Source organism: Pterocles gutturalis, unplaced genomic scaffold (genome assembly GCF_000699245.1).
Source record: "Pterocles gutturalis isolate BGI_N339 unplaced genomic scaffold, ASM69924v1 scaffold4743, whole genome shotgun sequence".
Lineage (NCBI taxonomy): Eukaryota > Metazoa > Chordata > Aves > Pterocliformes > Pteroclidae > Pterocles > Pterocles gutturalis.
This window is the reverse complement of record NW_010117791.1, coordinates 1-24,242: the sequence shown is the minus strand read 5'-3', so window position 1 is coordinate 24,242 and position 24,242 is coordinate 1. Positions and strand designations below refer to the sequence as shown.

At 35.6% G+C, this 24,242-nt stretch overlaps 2 protein-coding genes across 3 annotated transcripts; one reads left to right on the top strand and one right to left on the bottom strand.

Moving 5' to 3' along the window:
• Positions 1-293: 293 nt before the first annotated feature.
• FAM162B (family with sequence similarity 162, member B) lies at positions 294-3,745 on the top strand (the record flags this gene model as incomplete). The annotated part of the gene is made up of 3 exons (XM_010075916.1): positions 294-405; positions 3,320-3,428; positions 3,647-3,745. Coding segments are annotated over 3 exons (320 nt in total), but the record flags the coding sequence as incomplete, so codon positions are not given.
• Positions 3,746-7,600: 3,855 nt separating this feature from the next.
• Positions 7,601-22,534, bottom strand: KPNA5 (karyopherin alpha 5 (importin alpha 6)). 2 transcript variants are annotated; one of them, XM_010075914.1, is made up of 13 exons: positions 22,403-22,534; positions 21,429-21,530; positions 21,247-21,346; positions 20,344-20,438; positions 19,397-19,528; positions 18,462-18,550; positions 17,202-17,301; positions 15,447-15,610; positions 14,198-14,276; positions 13,080-13,205; positions 11,813-11,940; positions 9,985-10,163; positions 7,601-8,273 (listed from the first exon to the last, which is right to left on the bottom strand). In XM_010075914.1, exons 1-13 carry the CDS (start codon positions 22,529-22,531, stop codon positions 8,086-8,088), a joined length of 1,611 nt encoding a protein of 536 aa, XP_010074216.1. In that variant the 5' UTR covers positions 22,532-22,534; the 3' UTR covers positions 7,601-8,085. The 2 variants fall into 2 exon arrangements, with proteins under 2 accessions (XP_010074216.1, XP_010074217.1); XM_010075915.1 differs by having other exon boundaries at positions 21,444-21,530; positions 22,403-22,531.
• Between the last annotated feature and the right edge of the window lie 1,708 nt (positions 22,535-24,242).

The window sequence follows — 24,242 nt, the reverse complement described above, 5'->3', positions numbered from 1 at the left end:
TGTCCCGGCAACTCCGGGGGTTCTGGGCGGTCTCCTGCTGGCTTGGGCACCCACCCTCGGGCTGCGGGGAGGTCGAACCAAAGCTGCAGGGATGGATGCTCATGGCATGCGGCGGTACTCGAGAGACCGCGTGGAGATAACTCTGTGTAGTGGAGACCTGGAAGTTTGATAAACCTCGAATTATTCTTCCAACGAGCAGGACAGGCAGGGGTTTTGCCCTTCCACCGTTCCTACCACCCATCATTCACTCTTGGTGCACGGTTTGATGAAGTGTTTTTTTCCTCATCTTTAAGCTGAGCAGGCTCACAAGGTGGCTGCAAGTTACAAACCTTCGAAGTTTGACAAAAAAATCCTCCTCTGGACCAGACGTTTCAAGACCGAAGATGAGATTCCTCCAAGGATCCCGTAAGTGTGCCATTCTTGCCCAAGGCGAACATGGAGCTGAAGGGAAAGCGGTGGCGTGATCCTGATCTAAAGCTTCTCCCACAGAGTTTGAACTAGTCAGTTCTCCAACACTGAAAACTTGGAAACAAATTAGAGGGCAAAAGGATTTCCTGTCCTGGTTAGAGGTTAAGATGAAAAAATGTTCTTTACTGGAGTCCCCAGAGCCTGGGATTAAGAACTGCATCCATCTGAGTAGATAGCCTCAGTTACATTTGTGTACTGGGTTGTTTATTTTGCTGATTCCTAATGTGCAATCAGAGAAGGATGTTATTGGTCAACAATATTTTCTGTTTATAGGTCCCATAAACAGTTCTAAGGGAGCTGACTGTCACTGAATTATTAAATCCAACAAATTATGATTTATTATAGAATTTGAGGAAAAACAGAGAAGGAGGTTATGAGAGAAACATCCCCCACTGAGGAAAACTGAGTACTTGACATTGCCTTAGCCTCCCATTCCTGTTGACCCACTGGACCAGATGATCTTCAAAGCTCCTTTCCCACCCAAACCACACCAGTTCTGTGACTTGCTGAAAGTTAGCATCCCCCAAGGGATGTCACTGAACACACGAAACCCCTGCAATTGCTGAGTTTTTCTTAGGAAAAATAGCATGTTAGACATCTCTCTCTAGGATGCTACTTTTTATCATCACAATATCTCCCTGTCTTGGGTGGTATGTTGAGCATAAGCAGTGCAGAGCTCTGTCAAGCAACAGGCACAAGCTTTGCCTGTTCCTGTTGGTTCCGGACAGTTTCAATGATGTTTCCTGAGCTGGACGGTGGCTTTCCACTGTCCCACCTCTCTTGTGCCATGTTAGTCCCACCATTGTCCCCTAGAGAAAGTCTCAGAAGTTCTAAAAACTGTTCAGGTCATCAGGAGGTGTTTATAAAGACACGTTTGCCAGTCCGTACACATACACACACACAAATTGCTAATTTCTGTGCAGTAACTGGCCTGCCAAGTGCGTGTTACCACTTTGTGCTTTCAGGGTGAGCATAGTCTTTTTAGAATTGCAAGATCGTAAATAGTAATATACTGGAAGTTAACTGTGAGACATTGAAGCTGAACTGTGTCGCTGCTTTAACTATTAAAAAAAGAGACTTTCAAGTTACTGTTACCTGTGCACACCATCTAGCTGCTGAAGATAGTTTGTACTTAAGGGTCAAATTTGCAGTCCTTATTCAAGGTTGTTGGTTTGTTGTGGTTTGTGAGGTTTTTTTCATTTGTTTGTTTTTCTTAAACAGCTGTTATTGACTTCAGCAGAGGTTTACCCAGAGTCTTGATTGAGTAACAAAGGCCCTAATGTGCAATTAGCGAAGAACATAATCAGGTCTGTTTTCCTTAAAGCAGAGGCAGAAAGCAGGGAGAAAGTGAAAATCTGCTTCAGAAGAGTTCCAATTAGTGCATAGTGAAATATGATTAGGTTAATAAGCCAGACTAATAACATTTTTGCTTTTGTTGCTACAAATGGATTAGTGGATTAATGGTTTTATGTGCTAGCCTGATGTGCGGTTTGTTTTAAAGGTGATGTGTGTTTACCATTGTACCAAACAAAAGCAGTTACTTAGAACCGCAGGCGTCAGTCGTCCACAAGACACGTGGCATGCATGTGTGTGTGCATTGGCAGGGAAGGGGTAGTACAGCATGGCCACTTGGCAGACTTGCCCACTTGTGTTGCATTAAGCCTTCGAGAGAAGCACCACAGCCCTCAGCCTTGGTACACGCTGCCATGGGCAGAACTTCCACTACAAAACCCAAGCTCTGCCCCATCCCACCACTCATCCTCTTTAAAGTAAAAGGGTTTGGGGGGAAAGAGATCATTACAAGATCTTTATTCACAACATAAAATAAATTATTTCTGCACCTATGCTTTTTACATATATATGTATAAAACCACAACTCTATATTATGTATATTTATATTCTGTATCTTTGTATTTTTATACATATGAAGCATTCCAATGTGATTCATGAAAATAAGTGCACAGCCAGCATTACAATGAATACCTTCAAAACTGCACTCCCAAGTACAATATCTGACTCAGAAAATAACTTAGCTGAAAGTTTTGAGACAATTTGAGTGATATGGAGATTTCCTGTACTCCTCGTTCTTGGAGTGCACAACCTCCCGCTGCTTCTCAGAATGGAGGAGGGTATAAATGGGAGCTGTACCAGTGGAGCTTGCTGGGCTGTACACTGCCTCTCACAGCAACTACTGCCAAATGGAGGGCAGAAATTTCCATTACTTTTGCCTTTGATGACCAGCAAAAATAAACATGTAGATTGTTCTTGCTTAGGTGTGTGTTCCTGCAATAGCGAGAAGGCTGACATCAGCTACCCACTTTAAATAAAGCTTCTGCTTTTCTAAAGAACTAAAAACTCAGTTTTAATCACCTATACAAGTATGTAAAGTCCCTAGCCTACAGTATAGAGGATGCTGTCTGAACAGGTTAGACATGACAGTAATTAATTTCTAAATTTAATTTTGAACAAAATGAACTTGCTTTCACTACATTTGGTTGATACCACATATGCTTTTCCACCTCTTTAAAATAGATAAAACCCCTTAAAGTTCTAGAGCTTAAGGTACAATTTCTTGTATATTGTGCAAATATTTATTGCATAACCAAAATTTCTGTTCAGCTTAAAAAAATCCAACAAACCAGCTTAAATCCATTAAACATTGCTTTTCCACTGGAAAGGGATTAGGGTCAGAAAACACAAAGTTCTTGGGCAGTGTATAACCAGCCCTAGGGAAGTGGAGATGCTTGTTTTAGAAGCTAATTCTATAATTTTTCAGTGGTGATGCTATGTCTGTGATGGTTTGAGGAAGACACTTCACAGTTTTGTAATAATTCAGTAACTTTAATTGCAGGCCAGAGATGCTAGACAGGGCAAGAAACAAAGCTCGAGTTAAAGCTTGTTACATCATGATCGGACTCTCAGTTGTTGCCTGTTTTGCAGTGATCGCCTCAGCTAAAAAGGTGAGTACAGAGCTAGCTACTCAGTATGTCGCATATTTAAAAATGATGGAATTCTGTGAAAAGTAGGCAAACGTCAACAGCAGTGACTTACACCTACCCTAGTTTTAGCTAACCTATGACAAGTAAACAGTTGCTGGCTAGTCCTGAGACGGGGTAGCTTTCCCTGAGGTGCAGCGTTACTCCTACCATGCTACTCTAAAGATGTTTTACTTCTGCAGGCTGCCGCTCGTCATGAGTCCTTAACAAGCTGGAACCTGGCAAAGAAGGCCAAGTGGCGGGAAGAGGCCGCACTAGCAGCGGAGTCAAAGACAAAGTAACGTCATATGAAATGCCAAAAAGTTGTTGTAGGAGCAAAATTAACTATTGCTGAGAGTGATTAGTGAATGTCACCAATAAATGGATAACTGCAGTATTGCACAGACTGTAGCCAACAAGGGTAGTTACAGGAACACAAAAAGAAATGGAGGGTCTCTTAAGATACTTGATGTATTTGTTGCAAATTATTATCATTAGAATGTTTTGCACATGATTAAAAGCAGTAATTAATTTCAAAGGAGAGGAGGTAGTTTCTTAAGAATGTCAGGTATGGGGGGAGCCAAGTTTCCACTGTCTTAATAACTTTCTTTCAGGATTATCTTGAGCTGTTACACAGATAAGAACCCTTCAAAGAAAAATTAGCAGTATTTTTCCAATGAAAGCTTAAATGCAGGAAAGACTAAGCAGTAGTGAAGGTACGAAAACTGCAAAAATAAGGAGACTTATATAATTCACTTCTGCAATTCTAAAGAACAAACTGTAATCAGCCAGAATAGTACAAATCTTACACATCAAGAAGGTTTGGAGAAGTGAGGGGAGGGGAAGTGGCCTTGTAATTCCACAAATTCTCATGTCCTTATAATCTTAATGGGAATTCCCAAAGAAGTGGTCAGTTCTGCAGGCAGAGAAAGGACTGTGATCATTGTACAAGTTTGTTTGGTTAGATATTTACAAAACATGTTTAAAACTAAAAAGTTTCTAAACAGTGCCTAGTTTTACAGTGCACAAATCAGCCAGTTGGAATTCATTTGCCTCAGAGTCGTATTCAAAATGGCATTTGTGTTTCCTAGTTTAAGCAGCCACACTTACTGAAACACTAAATAAATACAATAAACATCTGTAAAATAGGTTTTATTGGTTTCTGTATGGTATTCGGAGATTTAACATTCCATAATATTGCATACTACTTATATGTGTTCTGTTACAGTAATGGGCCTTTGGCCTGGATTTAAAGATGCACTATTACTATCTGAAGTTAGTATAGGTATTTTAGTTTCCACACATTGTATGAAGATACTGTGCCATGAGTAACTGAAATTTCTCATTCCAGATTTCAGTGAACCCTTGAAGTCACGGTTAAATTTCACTTATCAGTTGTCAGACCTATTATAAAAACCCTCAGTTGTACAATTTAATAAATTTAAACCAACTGAGAACTAACCGTGGAGGAAAGACAATAGTGCATCTTTTCTATTTTTTTTTTTAAGACAGACCCGACAATAAATATTTTCCAGTTGCAAACTTGTTCTACAGCTAACTTATTTCTGTGCCAACATTATTACTATTTTCTGATTGCTGCTAGCAACAGTGTTTAAAGCAAATACTAGAAAATTAAACTGCTGTATGAACCAATCCTCAGACAAAAGTGCAACAATGAAAAAATTAGGTATGATTCAGTGTATCAAGAGCAGGGAACTAAAAAAAATAATCTTATGCTTTGCATAGTTGCATAGATTAGCTAGTTAGTATTCACATTTAAGCAGAACAAATGGTACCCTTTTAATTAAAACCAAAACCCAGTATTTTTAAACAGACTTTGTAACTGATGGGGCACTTCAGATTCCATATAAAATGCCAAACTTAAGAGATTTTCTTTTCTCAGGGTTTTTTTTTTTTTTTTTTTCCCCTCCACACTGGTTTCATCTGTTCAGGCAACATCATCATATTCACACCCCTACCTACAAATGATTGTACCACAGCTGACCTTAAGTCATCACCTCTGGTTTTATATTGTTCATTTATGTGCTTTTAACAAAGTGTGATGTAAACCCAGTGATAAAATAGGAGAGGCCATCTTGTATGTCTATACTTTACAGAAGAATTTTCATTATTATTTTTTAACAATTTTAGGGTAAACCAGTTGTTGAGTTTAAATAATTCTTTTCATTAGCGAAAGTCCATCAATTTTAGTTCCCTTTTAAAGTGTTACATTTAAACGTATCAGAGGCATGAAAGATAGTTTATCTCAATGTGTAAAGTGCAGTCACTAACCATTCACACGTATAGAATAATATATCCACAAAACTGAAGATATTCTTTTAAACCAAATATAGTATTTTAAATGTCCCCTCTTTTCTTAATTTTCAAGTCTTTTAATCAAGTTTTTTATAGTTGAGATTTGGTTGCAATTAGAGAGGCTTATAAATGCAGTTTTTACAGGGTTCTCCAAATAAAAAGCAGGCACAGCTGGTTAAGTAATATTATCAAAACAAGATTGTTAGGAACAATGGAATACCCTGTTACCTGAATAATTTTCAAATCAAAATTCAGCATTTACTAGTAATCCTGGTAGGCTTCCATGATTGTTACCCTGTATTTTGAGCAGATGGGGAAGGGGAAGGAAGAAAGGTCAGTATATGAAAATGAAAAACTGTGAGAATAAAAAGGGCACAAATACAATCATCTAACATTATATGAAAATTTGGCAGCTGTACTCAGTATTATCACACTATTCAAAACTTGTATGCTGTACAAATCTAGGTTTAAAGTGTCATTTGCTAAAATATCTCATTATTCAGAGTTCATTAAGTAACAACAGCACTCTTAATATACTTCTTACATTTCTATCTTCCACTAAAAAGACTTCAAAGAGAGGTTTCTTCCCTCCCTGTTACATCTTAGTCAAAAGTGACCAATAAGCTTAGAAAATCCACTTCAAGTCCCACATTCAATTACAATATCGTCTATATTGCTGTAACATCGAAGTGAAACATCTTAGAATCTTAACTTGCATGTAAAAAAATTCTAAATATAAAATGGTACTGTAGATGATACCACCTTTAACCTGTATTTTTCAGTGCATTAAAATATTGTTTGGTGACAAGCACAGTGCCATGGGTTAAGTAATTAGAAGTTTAAATTGCAGCTTTTTATGAAGCATGAAATGCTCTCATATGTCAAAGATTTTACTTAACCCAGGAGTTTGATGTTAATATACTTTTTACAGGTAAAAAAAATAATCATACTTTAGAATCAACCCAAAGTATTAATTTCTCCAAATGAGATATGCCAGAAACATTACTTATATGCAAGTCCAAGCAGAGCATACATTTTTCTGTATGCAAAACTGTTAATGTAAATATTAGAATTCTATTTCTTTTAGTGTTTAACAGCAAACACCATATATTGTAGAACCTAAATATCTATATGACAGTAACTTCTCGTTAGTTTTGGTGCCCACATACTTAATGCTATTTACAATACAACCAACTTTTCCTTCAACTGGAAAGGAGTGATTTTCTATTATTCTTCACTGCAGTATTCTATTGTCTTACCAAAAGAAAATGGAGTTAATTAACTTAAAGAACAATTCAAGTGGTGGTAGCATATTTGGTGGAAAAAAAAACCAAAAAACACAAAACCAAGCCACCACCTACTGTCTAAACTTTTAAGAAGCTATTGTACTAGAAAGGCAAACATTGCTATGTCTTGCAAACTAAAGTGGTGTTACTACATTTTGTCAGGAGACAGCTGTAAACCATCTGCTTGGTGATTTGTGCAACTCACCATCTCTGTCATTCATAATCACAGCATTCTTGTGCTAACTACAGCAACTGCTTCCACAGCAAAGATTGTATTTGTGGCTGACTTTTTAAGAGCTTCAGTTACAGAGCCAACATCAAATGACCAGCAAGCTCTCTGCTGATTTCAATTTGAAAACCTCTGAAATAGTCATCTTCCCACATAATTCAGAAAAAGCTTTTTCATATATTCAATATTGTATTAGGTAATTAGCATTATATATGTATATCTATTATGTCTTTAAATACATTTTATAAATAAATTCCAACAGTGTGTTATAAAGTAAGTAATGCATAAAAGTTTCACAATTTAAATAAATATTTTTCACATTCCAATTCAGCTTCTTACAAGCTCATCTTTATTTCATGCCTTAGTTCTGAAGCAAAGTTTTTGCTTCAATACAAGAGGTAGATTTGATAGACTGGGCAAATCAAGCCTACTGCCAAAAATGCAACTGTCAGTAACTGTATTGCTGATATGCAGTTTGAGACTACGTGAAAAATTCAGAACCACTACCTAAAATCCTACCAAGTCTTAGCTTAACAGTTTTTGTTAAATCACATTTAATGCTTTACTTTAGACATGATTACTCACAGTTGTTTTCTGTACATATGAGATAATGAAAAACACAAATACAAAATAAAGAACAGTTGTATCTAACACAATATATAAAAGTGCATCAGCTGCTTCTTCATCTATTTCTGCAAAACATATTCAACTTTTCCTCTAACTTTGGCCATAAAGAAAAGACCTCTGGGGAAAAAAAAAAACCAAAACCTTACAAGTGTTTACATTTTATGCTTGTCTTCACTTCAAGAGCTTACAGCTGAAACCCTTCCATTGGAGCCTCCTGCTGTTGAAACACAAACTGCTGCTGACTTTCGTCCACCTGAGGTGCAATACTGGAGTCCTCTTCTTCGACACCAAAGTAATGTTCTATGAGTTCAAAAGCCTTTTGGTAGATCTCTTGGTTTTCATGCCTCTGAAGAAATTCAATTTTATCAAGTCCTAAATTCAAAACAAAACATTTTCAAAATCTAATTGCTTAAAAGAATGATTAATTCAAAGGAAAACAGCTTATAGTATGAAAACTTAGTAGTACTTCTTAGATAAAAAAAATGCAACCCCAAATCATTCTCTATTTATTCAATATCACTGATGCTTAATTTCTTAATTATTTATTTCCTAACCCATGTATTTCTAGTCTTCATTTTTTGCAGCATTTTCTACTGTCCAAACTAATTTTAAAAGAATATCAATTAAACTATGGAGGAGGCTGTAATATCTACTAATACATGCCTGCAAAGAAATTGCATGTGTGTAGAATCAGCATAGCATAAAACTTTGCTATAGCAATTTCCAATATTCCCATTTCTTTTTTTTTTTTTTTAACTCTTTCAGTCTTCCTTATCTCTAACTTCTATCCCTTATTATGGTGTCATTGCTAGGCACAGTCTGTTTTTGTTTTTTTTTTTCAAATTTAATTTTAAGATTTCAAGATATTTCCAAAGGCTTATAATTTGCAAGCTAGAGGACATAACCTCTGCTCTGCTGGCAGAATTAAGTGCTTGGCAGTCACTTAGGTTGATTCAAAACTCCTTTTTAATTATTTAACATAATTCAGTTTTCAGTTAAATTTCATTAGGAAGAGCTCATATGAACCCTTCTGGTGACTATGGAAGCCAAGGCAATGAGAGTGATATAATCAGCTGTTTCCCCTCTACAGCCTCAGCAGCCTATGCTGAACTGGTAAAGGAAACAATGAACCTAGACATTCAATAGTCGAAACTGTGAACAGATGCAAAATCTGGGATAGAATAAATTCCATTAAAGTGTTTAATCCTTATTCCTCTTACACATTACATTGCAGAGTAAATTCTCCAAGTATGCACTTAATTTTAGAAATGCAACTCTGTAATAGGGAATTCAGATTTCAAGGCTGCTGCATAGAAAAGTTAGTGCGATCTAGGCAGATATAACGTGGTCAACCAGAATTGCTATTAGCAGTTTCTGAAACACAAATGTCTGCCAATTTTGTTTTGTCAGAAACTACAAAAAGATAAGTCTCCATAAATAATGACAGATTAATTATGAGCCAGTTTTAATGTTAATTTCATTAAACCAAAAGCATCCAGTCATGAAAGTCCACAAATGTAATTTCATTTTTGATACTCTGTCTCTGAAACGTGGTTTAATTCAACAAGTCTTAAAAGAAGAAACAGAACAAAATACTTTCACAAGTACACACTTATTTATGATCTGAAGTTCATTTTGCTATTATTGTTATTAACTATGCTAAAACGTGATTGACTTTGGGAGTAAGTAAAAAACACCTCTGATCTCCCATACCTGTTGGTAACAAAACTGCAAGACAGGACTATATATTAAAGTAATAAAACCATATTTAGGATTGGCTGATAAACTTCCGCGAACCGTGGCTCCTACAGACTAGGACATCTGTGCGTTAAATATTTCTGAGAATATTTCTCTAGAGGCACATTTCATAAACTCACCACAGACAAAAATGCCCACAGGTTTTTTGCACTTAACCCCTTTTCCCACCATGTTACATTACTTAATTTTTGATGCTTTCATGTCCACTTATGCTTGAAGTAAAAATTCATATATTAAACTTACCTACAAGTGGTTCACAATGGTTTTGTTTTTACAGCCTGAAACAAGGAAGTTCAGGTATGTAGTTTTACAAGTAATTTCTTACCATATGCTTCCTCTATAAGGGCACAATAAGGATTAATGCCCATTCCATTTTGCTTAGACTCTTGTTCTCCAAGACGCAGAATATTTTCAAGTCCATTTAAAGCCACCTGTACTATTTTTGAATCCATCACAGTCAGGAGGTCACAAAGAGGCTTGGTACAACCTAGTGCTACTAAATACCTTTATAACAGCAGAAAAACAGAGGGAAGTGAGGAAGAAAAAGAAGAATTGATAATTCAGCACATTTATTCTGACATACCCATCTATCATTATTGGTCCTTAATTTTGCTGAAAGAAATGTCTGAAACAAAACATTTCTAAAACACAACACAAAGATCTAGTCTTAGTCTGAAATTTAATAAATATTCTAATTTAACCTAATGATAAAATTTAATGTGCATATTTTTAACTGGAGTTTGGAATGTGTAGTCCTTTTAACTCCTTTTCACTTATGATATTCTGATGGGTTTAATTGAAGAAAAAAAGTTAGTTTTAGCAGTAAGTTATTTTGTCAAGCACTTGAAATTTTGTAGTGACAAGAGCATCAAGTAAACATGTTAGAAACAAGTAAGAACACTGGATGTTGCTCTATACTAGCAAATCCACACTAGCAGCACATTAAGATATTAGCATTACCTACTGTAAAAGGAAGGACATAATTGTAAATACAAAAAAGATACTGGGATTCTGAGTATGCTATTCCTTTTTCTGATTTTGCACAGAATTGTGTAGGAACTTTGGGAGTCAGAACCTGTGACCTTGTTCCTAGCATGCAAGTAAAATGAAGACAGTAATTTCTGCTGGCGTCAAAAGGTTGCTTAAATATAGTTTATTTAGTGGTTTAAATTATCCTGCATTAGACAGTAGTACCCTGAGGACGTTAAAAGGGCTAAAATTTCACAACATAAATAATATATCTCTATTTTGTGATGAGAAACTGCTTTTATGGTATTACATGCACATTTACTATTTGAAGATCTGCATTAAAATTTATTTAAAACACTCAAAATTTTAAGATGTTATGTTATGCAAGCAGTCAAAATAGTAGCACAAAACCAAGCTTTTCTTACCTCTGGTAACACTTAGGGGTTATAAGAAAACCAGCACTGTTTACATTTTAAATAAATCAGCATGCACTTATAGCAACAGATCTCCTAAACATGCTGGAAAAGTTATCACATCACTTTCAGCTCTAGCTTCCAAATAATACACTGGCATTTTAAAATCCATTTATAAACTGCTGATTCAAACTGTTCACTATGCTGATGGTATTCGGCGAAACCAGAGAGTATCAAGAAGTCCAAACTTTCCAGCATATAAATTGCTGTTGACAGGAAATTTTAATCAAAGTCAATTTGAAAAAGGAGTTCAGGTATCTCCTTTAAAATAATACTGATAGCGAGTTTAAAATACACAAAAAAAACCCACTAAAATTCCTGAAGCCTCTCCACAAAAAGAAACAATTCCATTGCATACGTTTTCTAAACAACTCTCCAAAAATTTTCCATTTTCAAATACTGAAACTGTTCATTAACTGTTCAAAGTGTTTGACAATATAATACCAAGTCTGGAAGATAACCCTCTGAAAGCTTTTGGTGTAATATCACTGAAATAAAGCAGTATCAGTCAATTTGTTATTAAGTCTACTGCATATATTTCACTAATTTTTCTGAATTTCTACATGTTTAGTCCCTATATAGGCACAGTTTCAATGAATCACAGTTGTGTTTAGGATTTTATTGCTATGTTTGTCAGGATTCAAATGCAGCAACAAAAATGCATTAGAGAACATACTCAGGCAGAGAGAATAGTAACATATACAAACTTACCTAATCTGTTCAGGGGTTCCTCCTGATGTTGCATTAGTTATGGCCCATGCTGCTTCCTTTCTGGTGCGAAATTCAGCTTTTTGAAGAATTTCAATCAATATTGGGAAAATATTTGCATCTATAACAGCCTAAGAGATGAAATTATAATATTTTATTATAATTAATAAAGATTCAGTATACACAAAACATTAAAACCCTTCACTACAAGAGTCAGTGATGCCTGCTGATCCCACAGCAAACAATACTTAGAAGACACCACACTAACAAGAACCACTAAACTGAAATTCAGAATTATTCCAACATTGCACTGCAGCAGCCATCAGAATACTTCTTTGTTGATTTCTCTGTCTCTAGTGGACAGAATACTGCTTACCAGATAGGAACATTTAAAAGTCATATGACATAAGTACTAAACCTGAGTTTTTGAACTGGAGATCAAGCCTCACAACGAAACTTCACTTTGTCCATTTTATTCAGGTTTGCAGTCTCCATAGAAAGACTATATCTATAATTAGAAGCTACATTATATATCTTAAATGACATAATGAAGTAACACTTTAATCCCCAATTGAAGCATAGGGGGGAAAAAAAAATATTGAAACATGTATTCTGATTCAGAATTCTCATTTTTTTGTCAAAAAGAACCTTTTTCCAGGTAACTCCAGACACCTGGAGCAATAGTCAGAATTTAGTAGTTTCCACAAGAATACAACTCAGTATTGATGACATCACGCAGGTTTTTTATCCAAGCAAAAAGTTCAACATTTCCAAATTGGTAAAATTATCTACTTTTCACTGGACTAATTTGTGCAAGATGTTTTGTTTCAACTTTTTTTTTAAAAGAAAAATTGCTTATTACTTTAACATGTATTTTACAATGCAGAACAGAATGAAAAAGAATATACCAGTAGATGATGCTCTCACAGGGAAGAACAACAACTGATGATACCAGATCTAAGAGAATATTTTAAGTATCCTTTCATTTGTTTTATAAGCACCAACCAAAACAGTTTTGAGATAAATGAATCAGTTTCTCTACTACTAATTACGACAGCTATTTTTAAAGTATTATTTTATAAAATTATTCAAAGTAACCTTTCAAAATTTAGAAGAAAACATTTAAGTTAGGTAAAATTACAGACAGTTAGGACTAAAACAAATAATGCAGAGTTCATGTAGCATCTACTTATTTCTCCTTGTGAAGGAAAAGCAAGTGAACTAGTAAAATGAAACAAAACTAACCAAATAACAAACATACAGACTTTACCTGAATCTGAGCTCTGTTTCCTGCAGTAATATTAGAAACAGTCCAGCATGCTTCCTTTCGGATAGATTCCTTGGGACTACTAAGCAAGTGCAAGAGACAGGGTAATGCAGAGCAGTTTAGAATCACCTAAAATAATTTGAGAGTTTAAAATTGGTTTGTATAACATACATACATATATATTGGCTCGTGCAATATACATACATACATATAAAAGCACTTTACAGATAACTTCAAAAGAAGCAGATTTTGCAACATGTATTACATGAAGTATCATAGATAACATCCTGCAAAATTAAAGTGTTCAGTGCTGCTGTATTGCCTCTTCATTGACACTGCAATTTGAAAGAATCTGCCCTCAATTAAGTTCAGACCAGAAGACTAAAGATGGCAAGACATCTTAAGGTAGCTTAAAGCTAGACTATGAATAACTGAGAATAACTGAAAGTGTAAATCTAATTGGAATAGTTACTTGTTCATTTGTTTTTGAAAAGATAGATGTTTTCTACTTAATTCCTTAGCGAAATCCTCTCCTATAGAGCTCACAACACATTACATAATTAACTAATTTCCTTCCCTTTACACTAGTTCTATCAGCCTTCTAGACACATTTTCTGTAAAGCAGGACCTTAGTATTTCCTGCATTGCTTCAAGCTAATTTCCATTATCTAAAATTAAAAGATAAATATTTAGAACAAATCACATCAGAAAGACCATCACATACAAATTCATGGACAAGTCAAGTATGAACATTGCTTACAAGTGAAAACTTTGACTGTATTTGAAGACTTAAAAAAAGGGAATAATAAATAACTGAACCTCCACTAAGGGAGGCGAGAGAGTTACTTCCATCCTGAACCAGAAGCAACATTCAAGTTACCATACATGACTAAAGCAATCTGCTACATTGCTGTAAGAAAATGTTATCTCTTGCAGTAATTTCATGTTTAAAATAGCAGCCCAAACTGTCAAATTAGCAATATAGATTTGTACAGAGCCTCTTTCACTGCAACATGCAGATACCTGTACTGGACACGTATTTTATCACAATTAATTTTTACAAAATTCTGTAATCGTTTTTTTACCTGCCAATTAATTTATCTTAAATCAACTAGTCTTACCTGTGTTTGGATATCATCCCCAGTAACAATATTTCCAACTGCTCTTAATGCAGGGGATACCACCTTGTAATCATTATGCCTGGAGACAAATATTAAATCGCTTGATATTACCAAGTGTTAAAGTATAATTTTGCATTTTAAGTGAAAAGTGGTTTCCTTAACGCTAAATTTTTAATTACTGAAAACATTGCATTACTTCGTACACTCTCCCCCTACTTAGACAAATTTGACACCTGCAAGCCCAAAAACGAATTGCTGAATCAAGGAAAAGGCATCTCTATGGAACAACACAACTCAGCGCAGTCAATCTGCCCAAGTAGATGCATTTCACCCACCTCAAGTATTATTGAACACAACATTGGAACCTACATCATTCAGTAGCCACAGAAACAAAAGGGGTGTTACTAACTGTATACTAAAATTTAGCAGCCCCCCTTGTAAGACAACTTTCCCCTTAAGTCAATAACCCTAGAAGCCCGTATATGAAGCCCATATTCAACTGTCTGAGGTGTGGAGGAAGGGAAGCGACTCAGTTGTTCTGGAGCATCTATAGGAGAAAAAGCAACCTCACCCTTTCCTGACAGCCATACAAATGAGCTTTTCACAAGGAACTGTGCTGAGCTGTCAGTGCTGAGAACTACTATCCCAGACCTGTGTGATCTGATCTAGGTGTTCCTGCTCCGGCAGGGAGATTGGACTAGATGATCTTTCAAGGTCCCTTCCAATCTCTAACATTCTGTGATTCTGTGACCTACTCCGCAGTCCCCATGTGAAAACAGGGATTTAGTCTCCCTTTCTAGGAAAATAGTGAACCATAAAACAAATATACTGGAACAATTCAAAAGTGGTACAAGCCTGCCTCCAGACTTTGAGAGTCCAAGAACTGTCGTGTCTGTATTACAACAACCTCTCCTAGAAAAGCAATAAAATAAAATAAAATAATCCCTGAGAGATTAATTTACAATTCAATTTACTGGTCTGCAGTCTTCACCTTTCTATTCCTCCATGTAAATTTTAATGTAGGATTTCATTTAAAGAATATAACGGAATACTTTGGGAAAACCTTTTTCACAGTCAAACTCAAGAGCCAAACAACCTGTCAAGCAACTTGGAAGGTTTCATACTGAATTTATGTTCACCACTTCTCACAAAATAAATCCAGACTTGAGGTGAGAAAAAAACCTCTCAGTCTGAATTAATGAATATTAACAGTACTGTAAGATATTTATTTGCTGAAGAAAAGACTTACATCAGAAGCTCTACCAATCTTCGACACACTCCAGAATCAATAACAGCTTGAATTTTATCATTGGGACCATCTGAAAGGTAAGAGAGGGCCCAGCAAGCATCTGCTAATACATCCGGGTCACTGCTAAACAAGAGTCTTGACAAAACATTTAAGCAAGGAGCAACCTAGGTTAAAGAAAAATATTACAAAAAATTAGGCGTTCTGTATTTTTCAGGTTTCAGATTCTGCAAAGGCATAAAGATGCAAAATTATTTACTGTCAAAGCACATGAGTTCACTAATGAATCAGGACCTAGGTGGAACACTTCCTGATTAAACTAGATCTCAAATTCAAACTGGCAAATTGGATAAATTCTGATTCCCAACCTATTTATGTAAAGATACTATACTAGCTATATAATTATTCAGCTTAAACAAAAAACATCTGCTTTTACAGGTAACCAGATGTTCAGGAATTACTGATGCTTGTCTGAATCACTCAGGGAACAAAATTTCAAAGTAATAACATTTTTTTATATTGTTGCCTTTGTAGGACTTATTGGAGGTTATTTGTAATAACCAATTTACAATTCCTTTACCACAAAAACTCAGAGCAATTCACAGAGGACTTAACATTCACTGAAGCAAATCAAACAAGCAATGGCTTACTTCAGTTCTCACTGGAACTGCAGTGTCTGGCCTTAATCTCCTTCAAGTTCCACACAGACAGAGCCAAGTGAACTAGAGCATCTTAATACCACTTGGAAGCTGACAGGTTTCACCTATACAGCTTGGGAATTTCATACTCTTCATAGAACTTAATTTTTATCTTGCATCACTTATGCAATTCAGCCTCCTTTACATGTCCAACCGGTGCTACTGCAAAGGGCAAAAAGCAAAGGAGCTATTCTTATTAGCAGCTGCCTACAGGGAATCCTTTTCCACTGAAGTTAGAAGTGTTTAAGAAGCAAGAAATCTTGTTGTTTATTTACTATTAGAACAAAACACTACTGAAGGATATAACTCAGGCAGAACAATTGCGAGGTGATAGATTGTCCCTTTTTGTTAATATCTCTCCAAGAACTATTAGACAGCAACAACAGTAATTACTACTCCATGAGGCAAGTTCAACATATGTAAATTCTCTCCAGATTATCTTTAACGATCATTTAACCTCAGTCTCTTGTACCAGAATATCCAATGTTAATTACATTAAAAGATGGAACTGAACCTTATCAGAAACTAATTTCATACTGAAAATAAGGAGCTAATACTCATACTAGTCTCTACAATCTTAAGAGTCTTCACAACCACATATCAGAGGGAGGACGAAGTGAAGGAGAGAGCATACAGGAAAATCACCTGTCATCATCGTCTGATTCAACTGCCTCTGACAGAGCAGAAAACTCAACATTTTATGCCTGCAGCAGATGCTTGCAATCATAAAATAAAAAATTATCAAATTTTTAAAATCTTCACTCTTAACTCACATCCTCTAAAACAGACCTGGAGAAAACACAGCCCCAAGGGGTTTAGTGCTGAATGTATTATTTGTCCATCATTTCATACCAGTGAATAACTACTTGCATATGACAAACTACAATCTCAAGTTTAAGTAATTTATTTCGTGCAGATACAACAGATGGACAAGAGTGTGTGATTACATTAAAAAGATAAAATTGAATCTATCTCCAGTTTCAAAGATGCTGTGCATTACAACACGTTACAAACATAAGCCTTCTTCATACGATTTCTCAAAACGAATACTTTATTATACCTTACTGAAGTCTGGAGGTGGGTTCTTTCCTCTACAGAGATTTGAGAGAGCCCAGACTGCATTTCTGGTTGTTGTAAGACGACCTGAACTTGTTAACAGTCTGTCAAAGAGGGACAACAATTGAAAAAATGATAATTTCTTATTAAATCTTTTAATGTCTATTATTACCAACAGTACCTTAAATCAGAAAAAGCAATCCTGTTATCGGGCACTAGTTTCAATTTATTTTTCTTCATAGCTTACATGCTATTTTCTTAGAATCAACTGAATCGGAACAGATTATTTTGTGTGGACATCTCATTCCTAAATCAAGTATATGCATATAAAATAAACCACTGTTCGTACAAAAAAATCCTTCCAACTAATTGTTTCTGAGGGTCTTCAGAAGTGGCAAGCAGATGCAACCCCCCCTTGAATTAACTCTGATGTTTCCACTCAGAGAATGCAGTTAATAATTAAAAAAATAGTTAGATAAGAAGTTAGAACTTAAAAGATCTTCTAAAAAAAATAATGCAGTACTGTTTTTGCTGAACAGAATGTGAAAGATTCAACATCTGAAAAATCAGGTTAACTTTCAGATACATATCAAAATGCCTAAAAATGTTAATCCTTTAAATCCTCTGGGAATGTAATCACATTGTTCTCTATTATTTTACTCTAATTTACAAATGTTTTGATACATTATTATTTTAAGCAATAATTTTAGCAAAATTCGTACTGTGTAAGTTTTTTCCCTGTGATGAAGCTACCTTACATCCTGTTGTAAGCACATAGTAAATGATGCAATGATAGTCTTAGTGAAGAGAAATCTGGTGGAACACAGCTCATGTAACAGCTACTCTTATCTTGTCTCAACAAGGAAATGGATAGACAGCAAGACCGGAGCTTGGAGCTACCGGACAAAGGTGGGGAAACCAGCCTACGGCCCAGACAGTTGGAACCACGCAAATACATGTGTGAATTAAATCATCTCTCCTACCCTACATAACTAGAACTCGGGCAACACAAAGTTCTGCACAATACAGAAATTTCATACCTGTGAAATAATACTTCTCTCCTTTTCCAAATATTGGAAAGCTTCCAGTCATGGACTAATCAAAGATATGCCTGAAGCTCAGGTAATCCAAAACTTAGCAATATAATAAGAAAAGAAATAGCCTCAACTTAGCAAAAAAGCTTATATTCTTTTCAAATAAATTTTAAGTTTACAGTTATCTATGCCTGTACACTATAGTTATAGTATTAATTTACAATACTTACTCCAAGAGGGGTGGTAATATTCCACAGTTTAAAACAAAGTCTCTGCATTCTGCATTATCACCAGCGATGTTACCAAGAGCCCACACTGCCTTAAAAAGCAAAGCATCCAAGCGAATTTATACATGCTTGCAAAACAACTTTTATAGATCATCTATTTTTTACAGCAACATTACAGAAGAAAAAAAAGCAGTATCTTTCCAAATATAAAATTTCAGACTACTGATTTTTGTATTGCATTTTTGGTGAACTCACACAAAGTCAATTACCTACACTTGAAGTCATCCTTTCAAGGCAAGAAAGTCTTCTGTTAAGAAAATATATCAATCTGTATGCTTTTCAATAAAAAGGATACACACAGGTTTCCACAGTTACATTTGCTCACTATGTGTAATAGATTCAACAACACTGTCTCAAGGTTGCAAACAAGGTACAAGGAATAAAAAAATTAAATAATGAACTTTCAAACATGCTAAATAAATTACAGCCTCTCAAACAAAAAAACCCAAAATTCAGGAGAATGTTAATGAAGACTGTAACACAATAAGATGAAAAAGCAAAAGGATATAGGCAATAAAGCTACAAGGTAACTTAGGGGAAAAAGAAAAAATCTACCTTGTTTTCTACTGTGTTCTTTCTACTATGGTGTTTTAGATCCTATCCATCTGTAAATGCCATAATAGAAATGAGGCGCTTGCTTCAAATCACTCAATAATATAAAATAAAAAACAAGTTCAAAGAAACTTGAAAGAATTGGAGGAAAAAAAAAACCATGAGGGAAAAAATACACCGAAGGTAAAGTTCTATCTTCCTGGAGCCAGATAAATGCGCTAGTAGGCCAATGGGGGTCAAAACCTCTCTAACTACACACATAACCCCAAGAAGACATTAATAAATGAATTTTAAGTATTTATAAAACAACCCAAGAAAACAGTTACCTGCTCCTGTACGTCTTCATGTTCTGAACTAAGCAACTTAATAAAAATTGGAACAGCTCCAGTTTCAATTACAACTTTGGTGTGTAGAAAAGTTCCAGATGCTATGTTTGTCAAAGCCCAAGCTGCTTCAAACTGTTGAGCACAAAGACCATGTTAAACCATTCAGCTTAAATTAATGAAAAACAGTTTGACATGAGAATTGCAGGGGTTCATTTTCCCACTTTTTTTCCTTTCCACTGAAATGCAATTATTACTATTATTGGACTTTCTATGCAATAAAATAATTAGCACTGACAAAAACACTATTTAATAAGCTCCTTCAGTATCTAAATAATTTTTAGGTTTTGGCTTGCAGCATTAACTGTAAGGTTTCAAATCTCTATGAACCAGTACAAATACCACCTCCTTATATTAAGTCATTCCTTCCAGTACGAATGTACACAAGGCCTAAGTGCCATTCCAGGGGCTACCACAAGTAGACAGAACCAGTTACTCCTACCATTAGTTATACATTTTGTCAAAGATTTTCTAAAAGGGTTTCATACAAGCCTTTCAGTTTCCTGTATTTTTTTTTCTTCTTTTCTAAGATTTCAACTGAAAAGTACTACAATATACTCAACACAAACAAAACAGATTCTGCTCACATATCAGTGCTGATGATCTTAATATACCATTCTGGAAACTCTCTTGAACACATTCTGCCTTCAACAACCAAGTATCTGACCAGCTGAATACACAATCCTAAAGACTACTATGAAATTCACAAGAGTCAAGTCATGATTTCAGTGGCAATAACTGACATTTTAGACAGCTAAAATTTACTGCTTCAGTGGTTAAAAATGAAATTTCTTTATTAAAAAAAATAAGCACATGCTTTCCAAAGCTGGTTGGGGAGGAGGGTGTTCTAATCCCATTCCAAACCGCCAGTCAGTATCAGCCAAACTCACTTGCAGTGTGTAATTCTCACTCCTCTCCAGAAACTTCACAAATCTTTGTACTACTCCTGGTTTTTGTATTACTTCATCTATAGGTGGATTAGGCTCTACGGGATAAAAACAAATATTTATATAAGTCTAACAAAAAAGACCAAATAAATTACATTTTCAGTATGACAGAAAACATAAATATGATTCTCACTTCTTCTCATAATTTTTAGTGTTCAGTCATTTTGAACTCAAATGAAGGAGCTAAAGTTTGACTTTAGAAGACTGCAGGATGATCTCCATAAAGTGCTACAATTTAGTAAACACTCTATTATGCATAATAATAGTAAAACATACTATTATCCATTGGCATGTTATTAACTCATCACAAAACACTGTTCCCTCAATCAGTAGTTCAGATCAGTGGAAGAGCAACTATGATTAGATACTATTTTATATGACTAAGTATACCTTTACCTATCATGCTACACAAATACCAGCACTAATTTAAGACTGCATGTCTCACAGTCTCAACAAAAACAAGTTAAAATTGCTCTTTGGCAGCCATGTAATTTTTCTCTCCTCAAATACAGAAGAAGGATCAGAAAATGAATCACTGCAACACATACTGTGATGTTAGTGTGCAGTTCGTTACTGCCCTGGACACTTCAATCAAAACACCCTTGCTTTTGTTACTTTGTCTGAAGGACTTAACATTAGAATAATGAAGCCTTCTGTATTTAGCTATTAGGTTGGAACAGATTTGGCACGGTTTCCCTATAAACAAAACTAGAAGTTTCAGCAAGCTCTATTTTAAAGTAAAACAAAACTAAAGGTTAACTGGCTCTCCATGATAAAATTCACAACAACACCAAAGGAACTAAAAAAAAAAAAAAAAAAAGAAAAAATCAAGCAACATTTATGTACCTTTAGACAGCAATTTTCTGAATTTCTGAGTTGCTGTGAGCTGCTGATCAGGATCATCCGAGAAAATCATCTGCACCATATCTACTGTAATAACTTCTTCCTAAAAATAAAAGGAGGATTTCTTATGTCTAGTACTATGTACATTAACAGATAACATTCTAAACACACTCTGAAGTAATTACCTCTGGAATAGGTACAGTAGAGCTGACATCAGGATCCTGAATTGGACTTTCTATCATAGATTCTTCATTTCCCGGAAGAGCAACATTTCGACGTTTGAACAGCTACACAAAGAAGAAATTTTTGGGAAACATTAGAACATACCATAGAGTGGGTACTTATGCACTTGAAGAAATGCCTTCACCAATACTAGTGATCGTATTTCATCATGCTCACCTTCCTATTCAACCATGAAAATGGAATTCTACATGAAAGTTCAAAAAACATAAAGGAGGAAAACAGTACTATATCTGTATCTTGATAAACTGCCCTGGATCACTTCAGAAAGACACTTAAAAATTGAAGTTCTTTTTAATTAGCAAAGATACATAAATTTTTCCAATTGTAAGAAAAAAAGAGATACAGATCTTTTTATTTTTAGTCTTTTCTGCCTCATAATTAGCATTTATTTTTAAGCAGGAAACCTTATTTTACAAGCTACTTTCTCCTTTTTTAGTTTACAGGCTAAAATCATAAACGTGTTTGTGTTTCAGCACACTAATTGGTAGCCACTTTACTAAGTTACTGGAGAAAAGCTCTTGGGCAATTCGATATATGGCTTCAAAGACAAAAATAATCTTCTCCCTCCTAACAGCATAACTTTGTTCCAAACTCTAGAAGAGAATGCAAGGTTTATGATCCTTATTGGAAATAAGAGTATCCTTTCAGCACAGTCTTACCTGTTTAAACCTAGATGAAGGGTTCAATTTAAGACATGGGTCTCTCCTCTGTGTGTCCTAGTGACTTAAGAGGGCTTCTGTTCACTGTTTTGTTCTACGATCCTGTCAAGAAGTGCCCTGTGCTCCCCAAGAATGCAGAGAAAACAGACACTCAACCTGGCACTCTGGATTCTGCTCCACAGGAGGAGTCTGCTCAAGTCCTTTCACATATCTGAATTTAGCTTCACAAGCACTTAACAACTCACCACGATACTTACCTGTTCTTCCCTTTTCTGTTTCCGAAGTTGGATTCCTTCCTCCTCTCTTCGTCTGCGCATTTCTTGGGGATTAAGTGCATTATTCTTGTAGCTTTTCATTCTGAAGTTATCTTTACCCGGGCTTGCCATGTTGTCTATTAAAAGAAGAAAAATTACTCCAAAAGGCCAAACTTTGCAAGGCAAATATGCCATCTCTTGTACTACAGAAGTACCTATAGCATTAGTTACATACTTCTCTAGCTACCTGCAACACCCATTTCATCAACAAAAATCTCCAAGGTATAAATCAGAGAAAAATCTTTGCCTAGGTAGGCATTTCTAAACTGTGGATTAAACTACACATCATCTCAGGGATCAGATACTTCACTAAAAGGCATAAGCTACTACAAAAAGAACTTATGGGTCTTATGAGCAAACAGAGAAACAAAAAGCAAAAAACATTACATTGCTAAATTTTGATTCTGTCAGCAAGTAAAGGAATTTGCTTCCTCCTCTCATAAAGGAGACAATGAATATATTAAAAAATAAGGACAAATCCAAGAAGAAAACCTGCAGCAATTACTACTCTAACATCTGACTGCATTGTTTCTCTACTTTTTTAAGATGTCTATTTCACAAACGCAACACAGGATCTAAAGGTTATGCTGCATTTCCTTCTAAAACTGTATGCAGAAAAAACTGCAGAAAAACAAATTAAGGGTCAGTAGCACACAGAAAGGCATACTCTTTTCCATTTTACACTAATAAAATGGATTGACCCACTCTAATTAACAGCTCTTTTGACAGATTAAAGGATTAGAATCTACCTGTCATTTCAGGCATATCAGTTGTGAAAAGATAAAAGTGATAAAACATGATTCTGTCACTGAAATGATCAAACTGACTGAAAAAGGTTGTTAATAGCATGGTGCTAGTTTTTAAAGCTAAAACTGTAGCTTTCATCTGAGAAATAACTGTCAAAAATATGATTTAAGACCCTACATGAACATTCCCTTGTCCGGAATTCTTCCACAACAAGAAAACACATATAAGAATATCTGAACTACAGCCCCTGAGCTGTGCACAATTCTCTATCAACTTTCATGGTAGGACCATTTATTTTTTTTATATCAGCAGCACCAAGGACTGCTGAGCAGTAAACACAAACTATGAGAAGAAAATGGCCCACAGACTTAGGCTGACATCAACAAGACACTGCAAAGGCTCAGCAGCCTGTTTCACCCAAACACATTTGTTCCACAGGAGCCTTAGTAAACTACTGCCATCTCTGGACCACAGCGCTAAATGTGCCACTGTCTAAAGCAGTTTTCTGGTAATTGTCATGTAACTTTTGACGTACAATTTAAGAAGATAATTTTTTCAACAACACTATTAGCTTAGTAGCCCTAGAACATCATCACTTCATTAATCATTCATGCCTTGCTAATTTAGTTGCACCAATAAAACTGTGAGGCTAAGGAACGAACCAAACAAGAGAAGCGTGCACTCAGAGTAACCCAGTTTAGGTCCCTAGCTCTGTAAAGAATTACAGATGCACAACTGGGCAGAAGCTCTCACTAAAAGTGTTTCCAAAAAGAAAAGTTTATGAATTTATAGCTTCATTCTCCCCCCGCAAGGGTTTTGCTATAGACATCGTAAGGGCAAAAAGACTGGCAGTCCCTGATCTATTCAAGCTTCAAGACTCCTGCGCCTAGATCCAAGCCTGCGCTTCTGCTCTGCAAAACCACGCTCCTTCTAACACTACATCCCTCCCCCCACCACATCCGGCATCTCGCCCACCCGTTGTGCCTACACTAAGACCTATCCTGCTAAGCGCCTTTTTCCTCCCTGCCTACCCAAG